This window comes from Charadrius vociferus, unplaced genomic scaffold (assembly GCF_000708025.1).
Source record: "Charadrius vociferus isolate BGI_N301 unplaced genomic scaffold, ASM70802v2 scaffold141, whole genome shotgun sequence".
Taxonomy (NCBI): domain Eukaryota; kingdom Metazoa; phylum Chordata; class Aves; order Charadriiformes; family Charadriidae; genus Charadrius; species Charadrius vociferus.
Window position 1 is genome coordinate 2,167,296 of NW_009647743.1, and position 14,969 is coordinate 2,182,264.

Here is a 14,969-nt window from a genome sequence, read left to right on the forward strand (position 1 = left end):
TCTCCAGAAGTCCTAAGGAAGAGGTAACAGCAGCCTGTAACCATGCAGCTTAGCAAAATAAAATTTGCATATAAAATGACAGATATAAAAAGAACTCGCTGTTTCTATGTCTTTGCTACTACTATTTTTGAAGCATAAACTGGCATGAAAGGTAATCTCAGCTTTCCTATTTCCCTGTTCATACAAGAACGAACTGAGTGATTCACTGTGTAAAATTAAAGTTTCCCTAACAATATCTCTAACAAAATGTTTTGTTCTGTTTTTTCCTTTTTTTTTTTTTTTGGTTTGTTTTGGTTTGGTTTTTTTTCTGTGTTTTTTTTTCCTTGCTGTTAGCTTGGTAGCCACAAAGGAGACAGACAGTGCAAGATCTCGTAGCATGCCAATGTCGCCATCTGATTTCCTGGATAAGCTAATGGGTAGGATGTCAGGCTACGATGCGAGGATCAGACCAAATTTCAAAGGTAATTTCAAACCTAAACTTTCAGTATTTCTTCTCAGACAAATGCAGTTTCTGGAACAAACATGAAAACGAAGCAGTACACTCACTGAACAAAAAGAAATGCCTTCTTTTGCTTTTCTTTGCTATGGCAGACTGTTTCAGTAGCAATATGCTCTACTCCTGTCACTGTCACAGCTGCCCAAAGGCAGACCTTTGGAAAATGTAGCTTGCCACTAGATTTGAATGGTCTAAAAGGGGTTGGTTGGAGGTTTTTTGTTGTGTTTTTTTTTTTTCCTTCTTTTCTGAAAAGCTTCTTAATAGATTCAAATTCCCACCTTGGACAACCATAGCCTGAAGCACTCCAGAAAGCAAGTTCTGTGAAAGAGTCCAAATCCTCATATCTGCCTAATCCTGACTATAAGGAAGAACGTGTTAGTGATCTGACCATCAGAGACAAACTCAAGAGAGTTTATCTTAGTTACCAAATCAGATTCCTCACTCCTGTGCCCCACTTGTGCTTTGAAGTGGCAAAAAGGACCATCTTTCCTCTTGTTCCTTTCCTTGCTCTCAGTTCTCCACTGAAACTGCAGGTTCTCAGCGCCGGGAATTGTCTGTTGGAGTGTGCCTTTTATACACTTATCACAAAGGAGATTGAAAGAAGATTGGAAGCCCAAAGTTTGCAAATGCAATGATTATATCTTCTGACAGTCTCAGCACAAACCGTGTTACCCAGACTTGGGCATGCTAAAGTAGAGAAATTAATGAAATATTATACAACCTATATTATTATACAAATATAGAAACTATTGTACAGACAAATACCACACATTCTAACTTTTACAGTCTGGTAAATTTAACTATCCTTATTTTTAGAATGCAGAGTTCCAATAATATAGTAGAATTATTTTTAACTGTTTCTGAGTCTTTAAATCAAGTTATCAGTCTTTAATGTCTCCAGAATATAAATATATTTTTTAAAGAATAAACCTATCGTGATTAAAAGTGACATCATTCTTACTTCACCTTAGCTGCCTCCTCTCCTCCTATGCCTATCTTCTTGAGTCCAAGAGATTGTCTTAGCTCTAATGTTTCCCTATAAGGTGGGGTTTTCTCCACGTTTGCAACAAAATTTTCCTTCAAGCAGACAGGTCACCTTATTCTAAGTCATCTGTCATTGCCTTTCCATCATAATTCTTATTCGGCACTAAATTTTATTATTTTTTGACATCTCCAAGTCCCAGAAACTTAAGTGGTTATGATCCTAAAGCCATTGCTATTTGCTGGCTTTGCCAGAATTTGCCCAGGTTGATTCACAAGGACCAAGTAAGTAGTTTGCCAAATTACTTCCTTGTCAGGGAGCCATAAAGAGTTGGTGCGGTATATATAAACTTCTTAGCCAGGATTTACTGCAGCTGGAAATGCTTGGCTTTTAATAAGTTTGTGGTGCTGGTGTTTCTCAGAAAATGATGAACATGCACTGGAAATCCAAACACGTTGCTAAAGGATTTACAACAGTGATCAATATCCCCGATCACCAAACAGAATAAGTTCCTTGGACTTTCCTTGCCGGAGCGATTTTGAGGAAGGTTGCAGCACCTGGCTTCCTGAAGGGTTAATGTATCAAACAGTATTTGCAGAGTAATGCAAACCCCTGCATTTCTAAAATTATTTCTTACATGAATGGTAATTCTTAAATTATTTTTGCTCATTAAAGTTACCTTGACTTCTTGCGGCAGCATACTCTTTAGCACGCGAACTGCAGGTTCAACCTAAGGTAAAGCTGTGCTGGCAAAGGAAGACCTCAGGCAAAGTGTAAGCACTGCAGTTTTTCTCCTTTCTTCTTTGGATCTCCTGAAGTCCTACAAACAAGTGGTTAAAAATGAGGAGCTTACAGCTTAGCAGTTGATTTGGGGATTGGATTCTGGAGCTTGTCATGGACACCATGCAATCACAGTCTTCTGAGGGGCTACGTTGGAGAACAGGCAGATGGTTCAGAGATTATGAATTCAATACAGGACTTCTTGAAAGTATAATTCAAAAGACTTAGAACCTTGTTTTGTAACTATTGAAATTTAAAGAGACAAACCTAATTTGACATTGTTCTTTTTCAAAAAGTGCACATTCTAAATCTTCCAGACAGCTATGCAGTTTGAACAAATCTGCCCAGAACGATTCACATCTATCACTAAGAATAAGTATCTCCTTAAGTGATTTTGCCACTTTCTGGCTGACTTTATTAGTCCTAGAACAAGTGCTGGGGCTTTTTAATCTGGCAACAGTTTTAAAGAAGCAGATTAAGTACTAATAAGACAACTCAGACCATCTTTTTAAATCATTCATTCTTTCAATAAAATTCCTATGTAGACAAGACTTCTAACTACCATCTTTTAGCCATAATTAATCTTGGTCAATCACACATAATTAATGTATTTTTTATGAGTGTTCTGCTTTTGGATAAGGAATTCCGCATATGTGTTCTTGGTCAACAGAAATAATAGAGAAGACTGTTGGTATTTATTTAGCTATGGAATAAAACAGAAAATTAGGGTCTCTTGTAAAATCTTTATTCTGGTTGCAAAATATTCTTATTTGCAGTACATCAAACCTGTAGCAAGGTGCTTCTCTTACTCAGCTGTTCTACATCCCAGACTGTATCTGTTCCTGCAAATATGGGAAATACTTCACTGTCTTTCCATTTCGGACACAATTATGTAATCCATGTGTAAAAATTTTCATGGCCTCAAGATGCTCAGAATTAACCTGATATAGAAGAGGTGTTATATTTTTTAATCTATACAGCCCAGATTGCACCACTGATAACAATCTATTAAGACAGAAATTTTGGGATTTACATAGGAAAGTATAAAGTGTTCCCTGCCCTGGTAGTGCCAAATCAAATTCAGCAATCATTATGTTTAGTATCTTCTTAAGCATGCTTCCAGAGAACCATCCATAATTAACCTAGCCTTTCTTTCCTGGGTGGAAATCATTGATTTGGAGCCTATCAATAAGAATGCATTGTAAGGATTATTTGGCATTTGACAGACACTGAATTTCATCAAACATTTTATTGATTGATAGCTCGGTATTTTGTGATTAGTTCTGCACCTCCTTGCAATCAGCTTTATATACAACCACGCTGAAAAATCTTAACCCAGAAGCAAAATTATACTGCTATATCTTCTTTTCTAGGTCACTAATATTGAACTATATAGATTCAGTGAAGGTCAATGGGGGAACTCACCAGCAATCACCTTGCACTTTAAAAAACAGTTATTTATTCCTAACATTAAACAACTTAAAGCAAAAGACCTATAAGAGGACTTTCTCTCCCTTCATCAAAACTAACATCCTTAAAAAGTCTTTGATGAAAGATCAGGTTGAAAAGTTTTTCAAACTCCAAATAAACTATTTTAATTAATTTAATTATATTTTACAATTAAAATTAGTATTTACTTAAGTTAATTAGATTGTTTTGTCCACATGCTCATCAGCTCTTTCAGAGAGCTTCAGTAGATCTAAGAGTTGTTATTTCAGCAAAAATAATATTAATCCACATCTCTTACTCATAACAGTTCTCATAACTTCTACCAGCTTTGTTAGTACAGAGATAAGGCTTACAGGGACAAAGTTCATTGTCATCGTCATCTACCATCATACATGGAGTCTGTTTTTCTTTTTTGATTCAAGTTATACTTGCTGGACATGGTACACATTTACACTGATTAAAAAAACCTGACACAGGTGATAGCTGACTCACAGTGATTCATATTTCCACGATTTTGCAACGATTTTTATGACGTCTGGCTTGGTATCACCTCAGCCTGTCAGTTTGGTCCTGTTCACTTAGTCTGAAACGTCTTCTACAGTCGTCGTACAAATCTTCCATCAGAATGGCTCCGGTGTTTGACACAGTGAGCAATCAGAGACAAACGCTGCTACAAAGACTTCATTTAGGTTTTCTGCTCTGACCTTCTTCACTTTCATGGATACTTTTATATCTTAATCATCTTCTCCTGACTTCACCTTCCAGATCTTGGCAGGAGTCTATTTTTAATGCCTTGCAGATAGTTATCATTGTTCGCTTTTCTGTCTCTAGTGAGTTTCAGCTCTATTTCCCCCCCTGTCTTTAATCTATGTTCAACTTGCCCAAGTTCCTGTGGCTGAATATGACTTCCAGTTTTAACAGCTTCATTTGTGCTTCTTTTTGACCACATTTTGGGACGTTCATTTTTACTCTCAGCACAGTATCTTGAAGTAATGTTTAAACCACTGGCAAGATGCTTTTAGCTTCTTTTATGTTCTCTTTAACTAGCTGTTAACTATTTTTCTAATGCTGCTTTTGAAATTCAGCATCAGCGTTACAGTGATTTAGGGCTTTTTCTTTATCAAAGCAACTAGGTTTGTTGATACAACCAGCTTATACTTTAAAGCATAGTACTATTTTAAACAAGATAATATCATAACAAATTTGAAATGATGGCAAATATTACAACATGAAAGTGTTTGAAAGGAAAGCTACCTTGCAAAGGTATTATCTAACATAGCCAGGAAGTGTAATTTTCTCCCTGGTAGTTTTTAGTGACGCTGCCTTTATTTGTCTCCCTGATATTTTCTTTTTTCCTTGATCCTTCTCAGGAGTTGTCAACGTCAAGTTTTTACTGAATTCTAAGAGGTATTGCATAAGCTTAACAGCTTTAAATAATTAACCAAGTATCAAAGTGAAAATAGTGTCAAAGTGACTACAGAGTGATACCTCCTTACCTGAGAATTCCGCTCCACAGGTGTAGTCCTGTGTATTACAATGACTGAAGCACACGTGGTGATGTTTTGTTGCAATTGCCATGCAGTACTTCAAAACAACTATTGCCTTGAGGAAAGCAAGCTGGATGTTCCAAGTCGTCTCCTGTTGGCAGAATTTTTTATGGGTGTTCTGACTCTTCAAATTTTTAATGTCAAGTTCATTGGTCATATTAAATTTTGTCAGTTGTAAACCATCAGCCATGGCACAGCAGCTTGTCACCTCAGCGACCCTAAAAAAGAAATATTACGTAAGGGTTTGTAAGACCAGTCCTCAAATTCCAGATCTAGAGCTTTATTATTAGTGACTGCTTACACCTGCAAAAAGAAACCAGGTTCAACCTGGATTATTGATATAAGAATACCGGGGTGCAGGAGGGTGACCGAAAAACCTTGTGGCGGAAAAAACTCGTTTCTGCTGTACACAGACGGGAATTGATAAGAAATAATGGGGAAATTAACATGCTCTACCATCGTACCATTTTTACAGAGACTTTCAGAGAAATAATTTAAAATCTTTTCCATGAAGAGACGATTCATTGTTCTGTTATCATAATGAAAGTTCTGCCATTACTGATGCTTCACAAATGCAAGATAAGACAGAACAACAGTTGACTGAAGACCCATGGTAACAGAAAGTTCAGTTTAAATGGATTCTTAACCATTTTGTGGATTTAAGAGAAATGAGAATAGAATCTAAGTCATTCTTTCTTATCCACATTTGTTCCTGTAAGCAGTAGAGATAAGAGCAGCAATAATGTATTTCTGTTACCATTGATGACAGATAACATTAAAGGTAGGAGCTGCCTTGAGTGAAGAAGGTCACTTTTTCCCCTAATTGCTGTAAGAAGTGGCATACATTGCTCACCGAAATGCACATAAAAATTATATTTAATATGTATTTCAAGTAGGATGCTGATTTTTTTTTTTGTATGGAATCATCTGTGCAAGTTTATAATTAACTTTCTCTTTTTTTTAATTGCTATAACTCGCCAGTCAAGTAGTGTACCTTTGAGAAAAATCAAAAGGAAAATTATTAGAAATGATTTGATTTAATTTTGTATTACGTTGAGAATGTAGCATTATTTCCTCCTAAGTCAAGAAACATTGTTTCCTAATGGTTTATATTTTACAGTCATTTAATAAGCACTGATTCTGGAACAGGGACTGGTGTTTTTTCTCTTTTGCAGGCCCTCCAGTTAATGTCACATGCAACATATTTATAAACAGCTTTGGATCCATTGCAGAGACAACCATGGTAAGATATTTTACCTCAAACAATATTTAAAGTTTAAGTTAAATGTGTTCAATGACACATTAGCTGGGGCTTCTCTTCACCTGGAACTAAATGAAGAAGGAAATCCGCTTCTGAGAACAGACAGTGTGAACATTTAATTTGGCAACTGATTTTTTTCTAACAGAAAATCCACCATTATACCTTCAAACACACAAGTTAAAGCAAAGCCAAGTGTTGGTTTGGGTTTTTTTTTTATTATTTTTCCATAAGTTTTATTTCACAGATATAGTGAACTCATTATTTTCAACTAGATGGGTATTAGTTTCTATAGTGTTGCACCTTTCTAACCTCAAAAATGTCAATTCACTATGTTGATTTGTTAATAACACTTTATAATTTCATTATATACAGGTCATATGGAGATGTATGGTTTATTTAAAAGTCTGTCATCCATAGAGCTATTGCACAGAGACAATAGAATAACTAAAACAGTGATCTAGCATATAAAATTTCATTATGGATTCTAAGAGTGGGGAAATATAAGTGGATTGCACACTTTTTGCACATACACTTATAATTTTTCTATTAAAGAAGACTCCAAAAAGACTGAAGATTTTAAGGAAATAGGGAGAAAGGAAGGTCAAAACTAAATTTTGGAAAATTTAGGTAAAACTAAATACTGAACTGTGAACCAATAACAATAACTTGGATAATCTTATTTAACAGGTGAAACATATCTGCTAATAACTTGGAGCGCAGATTTACTTATTAAAATTTGGTGGGAGAGGAGATCTAGACGTTCTTTCTGCATAAAAGTGCCTCACATATTTTGAAGAAAGGCAAATAAACGCCTTTGAAAACAGTTACATAGTAATTTGGGGAGAGACAAAGTTAAAATATAGAGAGATGAAAGAAGATCTGTGGGAGTTTGTAAGATCCAAATATAGTAAATACTTTGAAATCCCAACAATTTCAGGGGTCAGGGTACATACTTGGAATGACAGAACACAGAAAAAAATAATTGGTATAGCAAGAAAAAAAAAGAAAAGAAGATAAAGGAATAATACTAAGTAAAAGCCATCCTTCTGAATTACCAGTAAGAGCGAAAATGAAACCTTTGAATGTAGCCAAGGACCTATAGTTAGGAAATCAATAACATAAAGGCAAATATTTATGCCCCTTGCCTCCAAAGTGATGTTCACAGCTGCCTGATCTTCACTCGCCTTGGAACATAGCGATAGATGTTACTGAGAAAGGCAGATGATTTTTTTCAGGTAGAAAATCACTTTAATTTGTATTTGGGTGCCTTGCCAGATTGCAAATCCCAAACAGATTGACATGGCATCCAAGGAGATTTATTCAGGTTCAATCAGAGGATTAAGCGATGCCCACATGATTAGAATAGTGCTCCACAGCTACTTTTTAATAGCCGTATGGGTTAAAATGGTGCAAAGCAGGAGACAGACCACAGGGTCAGTAAAGTGCAAAGATCCAGAAGTTAGATCACTATAAAAAGGATATTTGGAAAACTGAAGTTGCTACCACTTAAAGAAATTGTCCTAAATTTGGGAAGAGGATGCCTGAGTTCACATCTCAAGTGTGTTTTCTCTCCAAAAAATGAGGATTATAATCGTTTCCTTTCAGTACAACTTAGTAAATTAGTGCAATACTTTTGTCTTATAATGAAATTACATTCTGTTCTGGGGTGCCTTGAAAGCCAATTAAAACAGTCGAGAGAGACTACAACCTGATCCGTAACAAACAGCTCCAGGGCAGTATGTCATAGAAAACACCAAACCTGGTCAGAACCACGGGGATTTTTCATTCTATCATAGAATCATAGAATCCCAGGTTGGAAGGGACCTCAAGGATAATCTGATCCAACCTTTCTTGGCACAAGCCAGGTCTAGACAAGATGGCCCAGCATCCTGTCCAGATGAATCTTAAAAGTGTCCAATGATGGCAATCCACCACTTCCCTGGGGAGATCGTTCCAAGGGCTGATTGTTTTCACTGTGAAAAACTGTCCTTCTATGTCCAATCAATCGCCCCAGGACTAACTTGTACCCATTACCCCTCATCCTTTTCATGTAAGTCCTTGTAAAATTAGAGTCTCCATCTTCCTTGTAGCCACCCTTGAAATACTGGAACATGGTGATAAGGTCCCCCGAAGCCTTCTTTTCTCAACACTGAGCAAACCAAATTCTCTCAGCCTTTCCTCATACGGCAGGCTTCCCAGTCCGTTGATCATCTTAGTGGCCCTTCTCTGAACCCTCTCCAGCCTGTCCACATCTTTCTTGTATAGTGGGGATCAAAACTTCACACAGGATTCCAGGTGTGGAATCGCACTCACCAGCACTGAGCAGAGTGGGATAATGACTTCTTTGTCTCTGCTGGTGATGCCCTTGTTGATGCAGCCCACCATCCTCTTGGCTTTCTTTGCTTCTGCAGCACACTGTTCACTCATATCAAGCTTGTTGTCCATGACGACCCTCAGGTCTCTTTCCACAGAACTGTTCCCCATCAGGGTAGATCCTCTGTGCTGCACTCCTGGATTATGTTTTCCTTACACTTTTCCTCCTTGAACTTCATAAGGTTCTTGTTAGCCCACTCTTCCAGCCTATCCATGTCCTCCTGCGGGATGGCTCTCCCTTCCCAACTGTCCACTTCACCACTCAGTTTGGTGTGATCAGCAAACTTCATCAGGGTACACTTGATGCCATCATCCAGATCACTTATGAAGATACTAAACAGCTTTGGGCTCAATATCAGTCCCTGGGGGACCCCACTTGTGACAGGTTGTCAGTTTGAGAAGGAGCTATTGACCACCACCCTCTGCGTGCAGCCTGTCAGCCAGTTTCCACCCACCACACAGACCACTTGGCTAGACCATAACACACCAGTTTCTCTAGGAGAAGACTGTGGGGAACCATGTTGAAAGCTTGGAGAAATCCAGGTAGACAATATCCACTGCTCATCCCCCATCAACCGAGCAGGCTACATTGTCATAGAAGGCGACCAGGCCTGTCAAGCACAATTTGCCCTTGCTGAACCCATGCTGGCTGTTCCCAATCATGTGCTGCATTTGACTTGTGATAGCCCCCGGGAGGACTTGTTCCATAACTTTCCCAGGGACTGAAGTAAGACTGACGGGCCTATAATTTCCTGGATCCTTCTTTAAGCCCTTGTAGATGGGGGTAACATTAGCCTTCTTCCAGTCTTCTGGGATGTCCACCAATCTCCACGACTTCTCAAAGATGATGGAGAGCCGCCTCACAATGTTGTAAACCAGCTCTCCTAACACACTCAGGTGGATAGCATCAGGGCCCATTGATTTGCAGGGGTCAAGCTGGCTGTAATAGTTCACCTACCAACTCTTCCTTCACTGATGGTGGGTCTGTGTTTGCATCAACCTGGATTGTTGTTCCCAAGGCCTTAGGCCCAGCAGTGCTGGTAAAGACAGGCGAAGAAAGTGCTGAGAACCTCTGCCTTTTCAGCTCTGCTGGTGACTAATTCACCTCTCCTGTTTAACAGCAGGCCAAAATTTTCCTTCTGTTTCTGCTTGTTGCTTATGCACCTGAAGAACCCTTTCTTGTAGTTTTTGACATCTCTGGCCAATTGTAATTCAAGCTGAGCTTTCGGTTTTCTAGCTGCATCTCTGCACATCCTGGCAGTGCCCTTGTAGATCTCAATAGGTAGTCATCCCCTTTTCCATCTCTGCTGCATTTCTCTTGGTTTTGAGCAGACTCAGAAGCTCACAGTTAAGCCAAAGGGCTCACTTGCTCGGCTCTCTTCCTTTTATCTTTAAAGGGGATTAACTGTTTTTGTGTTTCCAGGAGAGCATTCTTGAAAGACTCACAGCACTTGCTTATGGTCAGCAGCTGTTGACCTCTCAGAAACTCAAATCTTCCTTTACAGAAGAAAAATGTTTTTTTGTAAATAGGACTTTCAATTGTGTATTTTTACTAGCTTTAATTCTCCCCAACACTGAAGATGAACACCATCTGAAAAACTTTAAAATCTTTCTATCTTAAAATTACAATGGAAACCATTTTGCATTATTTTACAAACTGAATTTCTGCATTGTTGAACAAAAGTCTATTCACTGCAACTCAGTATTTTACCAATTGCCGCTGTTTTACCAATTTTATTTACTATAGTCCTTAAAATTCAGGTACCCATGTCTTAATATTTATTCTAAATCTTTACACAGAGAACGCTTTACTAGAACAACTTATTAGACTCAGAAAGGATTTTGATATTCTAGATAAATACTTTTTTCCAAACCATAAACAAAAGAGCTTCAGTAAGCCACAAGTGCAAAATAAAACCTGGCCACTAAGTGGTACCTTGAATTCCCGCTGGTATTTAAAACTACCAGCTGAATAACGGGATACGCATATAATCTATTAGCTTTAAAGAAGCCCAAGTTCATCAAGCCACGTCCTTCCCTGTCTTTGTAGTTGGTCCTGGCCCCGTCAGTCTCTCTCTCCCCTTGCCTCTCTGGTTCTCTAGGTTTCTCATCGATGAGCAAAATCTTTGAGCTCCCTCTGCTGCCTCGGTTATGTATAACACAATAAAGAGTCACAGAAAAGCAATGGGTTAAAAAAAAAGCCAAGATCGGCTGCAAAATAGCCTGGAGCCAGCTTCATACCGGGCTTTGTAGTTCTCCATAAGGAAGAGAAGTTGGTCGGTGGGAAGTGGGAACTTATAGTGTGCAGCAGGAATCTGCTTTCAGGCAAGCAGATTCTCTTAAACTCATCCACTGCTAAACCAAAATAAAGTAGCTTAATTTGGCTTACAGCTTGTTAACTCTGTAGATTGGTCCTTTTGTTCTCTTTTCTTATTTTGTACGTTTCTTTCAACTTCTTTAAAGTATGGGTTACAGCTATTTCATATTCCTTTTCTTTGTCTCAAAAGACAAATCAGCACCTTCATAGTGGGGAAGAAGCATGCCACCTCTTGCTATGAAGCTGTGCATCTAGTTGAGCCTAGGTAATTTGAAGTGATCATATGAGGAATTAATTTGTCGTGTATGCTCTGAGGAGGCAGAAAAAAAGTAAACCACATAATTTAAAACTCTCTTAAACAAACTTCCATTATCAGCACCACTTAGGGTCCAGCCTTGCCAATATTTCTATGTAATTGAGAGGAATAGTAGTACCAAATCTGTACATGTCACGACAAGATTCACAAAGTGAGAATTTCACACTCATCCTCTAGCCAAGTAAAACTCTTATTGCTTCACACATATAAGGAAAACCTTGGTCCAGTCTTTCATTTCTTACACGTTGCTACTATTCTTTTTTTTTCACCTAAGGATTTAGAAATCTTAAATAATAGCAGGAGATGATTAAAAAAAAAAAAAGTGGAAGTCCAGAATAAAATTACTATTTCATTACACAAAATTAACATAACATAACTAACATAAACTGTCATCTGAAATTTTTTATTTAAGATAAATAACAACGTACGTAAGCACAGTTAACCTTAAAAATCTAAGAAATCAATTGGATCAGTTGGTCATGTAAAGTTAAATGTATATTGGCAATATTGGAACCATATCCTACAGGAAACCTAACAATTTTCTTATTGGTTCACTGGAATTTAAATTTCAGGTTTTATCACAACATCCTCAAAGGTTCCTTACAGAGCGTGTCTCTGTAGCCCGAGCTGTGCTCAGCTCCTATTTGCACTGTGCCTCCTCGTGCTGAGAGATTTCCCCATTGTTAAGAGCAGTGTCGTATATAGTGTTGGCAGTTACCAACGACAAAAAAGAAGAGATTATTCAGTCTTACACGGTGAGAATAACACTAATGACGACATTTTCAGCTGCAAATGTTCAGAGACAAAATACTGAGTACCTGAAGCGAAGGCAACAGAACAGTTAGGCTATAGGGCAGATAGCGGGCAATCCCAAAAAACCTCCTTTTAGTCTAGTAAATATGACTGACCAACTTCCTCAAGGTTTTCTGAGTTTTAAAGGTCAGGAACAACGCTTTGATCTTAATGCAGATTTACAGCAATATTTACTAAGAATGTATTAATATGCTTAGCATAATGCATGTGCTAAAAGTGCATTGAAAGGGGCGCTCACTGAGAGACCTAATGACAAATGACAACAGCGCGGACAGTTAGCACATTAAAAAGCGTATGTCTGTTATTTGTTCATGCCACATTTTTGCTGATGGGTATTTCTTGACTCAGTCTGAAAAGAACTGTGTTATCCTCAACGTTGTTAGGAAGCAGGTGACAGATCTTTCTGTGCTCCCAACACTAATGAGATTACCATACATTTATAAATAAAATGTGCTTTTAACCTACATTAACCCATTTTTAAGCCATCATAATTACCCTCCTTCCACAAGTCACAGCTCTTTATATTTCCTTAGCCTCATCTTTAGTCAAGTGAGCATTTCTGCTAATGTTCTATTCTACCTCTTCAAGGTTGTCTTTAAATAGACTACTTGAAAGGACTGTTCACTTGTATACATTGCAAAGCTTGATGCTGAAGAGTCTCACCAAATATTTTTCCTAAACGAATCATTTAGTTGATCGTCTCAAATATGAATCTATGCCTGCCTGTGGTGAGAACACATTGAAAAATTCTGTGTAATGCATATAGCGATGTATTAATACTGAAGTGATGGGCAGAAATATCTACATTACACAATTTTTATCTCAGATGAGCGAACATGCTATAAAGACCAGTTTACAGTTTCAAAATTACAACAAAAAAAAAAATCCTATTTGACAATTAATTCCCTTCTATCGAGGCACAGAGAAGTCAACAGACTGTTCTTGGAAGAGTTTGGAAAACAGATTATATAACATTCTTTACTTTATCATAAACTTGCCTCTGCCACCCTGCCCCTGGGTTACGGACTCCAGAGTAGGCAGAGGTGTTTCATATTCTAGCACTCTGCAGCTGTCCAGTTTGTTACATGACCAGATTAATCCATGCAAATCCCTCTGCTGGACCTGCATTCCAAGCAGACAACATCATACCACCCTCCTATTTTCCATATTGTACAAAAATTCTATAGGATGCAACTGAAATGTGCTTGAGAAAGCACATTGCAATGCTTACAGAGTATGAATGAGCAAACAAAGAGCATAATTTGTTTTCAAATTAAAAAAACCCCAAAACTATACAGTTGGTTTTATAAGCAGCAATGCAAAACATTGTTTTGTGCAGCTCTGCTCTAAAACTTGTAGTCTGGAATAACTTTTTAGAAGGGAACCTTGGAATTCAGATACTGTGTGGTGGAAGATATGAGGTACGACGTTGGCTGATATTACAACAGTGTGATGAAGCAGAGATGGACAAGAAAATGTTAGCCAAAGGTAGCACGGCCACCTCCCATCTGTCTCGCCGAGTTACAAGGTGCAGCGTGGTACCAACTGCTTGGAACAGCTGATCAAGGGTGTGTGCGTATCGCTACCAGGTGGTGAGGAGAAGAGATGTTTTCAGGTGCCTGTTAAGAAGGAGACCAACCAGAGCTGTGCACAAAAACCTGAGAGTCAACTAGGGCATGTAGTGACAGGATGAGGGGGAATGGCTGTAAACTGGAAGAGGGCAGGTTTAGATTAAACATTAGGAAGAAGTTTTATCACTCTGAGGGTGGTGAGGCACTGGCACAGGTTGCCCAGAGAGGTTGTTGAGGGCCCATCCCTGGAGGTGTTCAAGGCCAGGCTGGAGGTGGCCTTGGGCAACCTGGTCTGGTGGGAGGTGTCTCTGCCCGTGGCAGGGGGTTGGAACTCGATGATCTTCAAGGTCCTTTCCAACCCAAACCATCCTATGATTCTATGACAAGTGTGGGATTTTCCAATAGGCTGTAATAGACGGTGCCGCAGATGGAGAGGTTGAGTGACGCTACGCATAAAGAGGCCAGTACAGATGATGCCACACATGATGGTTAGCAGGTACCAATAGCTGAGTTGCCACATCTGGGGAAATCTGGTTCCCCACTAACACTGAAAGTCATCCTTACACAACAAATCAGTAATGAGGAGGAATAATCTCACTGCGTTTATCTCCTGGCCTCTGGGAACTTTATGAGCATTGTACTATTCTATATCTTTTCCTAAGCTTCTCTTTTTGTGTTATAAGATGAGAATATTCCTGTATTCTTTCCTGGCATCTATACTGGAGAGTTTTTTCCTCAGGAAATAGCTCCAGCCTCTTGGACTCCTTTTATGAGCCTGAAAAAGTAAAGGAAATGTCAATTTTTCCATTTTGATTCCTTTGATGATTTATAAATGATTCAGAAAAAAAAAAAAAAATAGACAATGTTTGGATTGGATCATTCCAGAATTAAACTCCAGGAATTTGGGCAGCAAATACCCTTTGCACTGAAGAAAATAGTTTTGACTGTTATGTTTGGTTTAGGTTTGGACTAGCAAAAATGGCAATTTTTAAAAATCGGTTTAATCAGCCAGCTGATTTGCCTTTGCTGGAGTTGATGACCTTTGCAGAAGCTGGTGGAAGAGC

At 38.4% G+C, this 14,969-nt stretch overlaps 1 protein-coding gene across 1 annotated transcript in view; it reads left to right on the top strand.

Annotated features, from left to right (window-relative positions):
• Nucleotides 1–337: 337 nt before the first annotated feature.
• Nucleotides 338–14,969, top strand: part of GLRA3 (glycine receptor, alpha 3) — a 66,327-nt gene continuing 51,695 nt past the window's right edge. The window contains exons 1-2 of the mRNA XM_009882012.1: nt 338–461; nt 6,430–6,497. Of these exons, the coding sequence (XP_009880314.1) occupies nt 377–461; nt 6,430–6,497 (153 nt within the window). The 5' untranslated portion in view covers nt 338–376. The remainder of the gene's footprint in view (nt 462–6,429; nt 6,498–14,969) is intronic.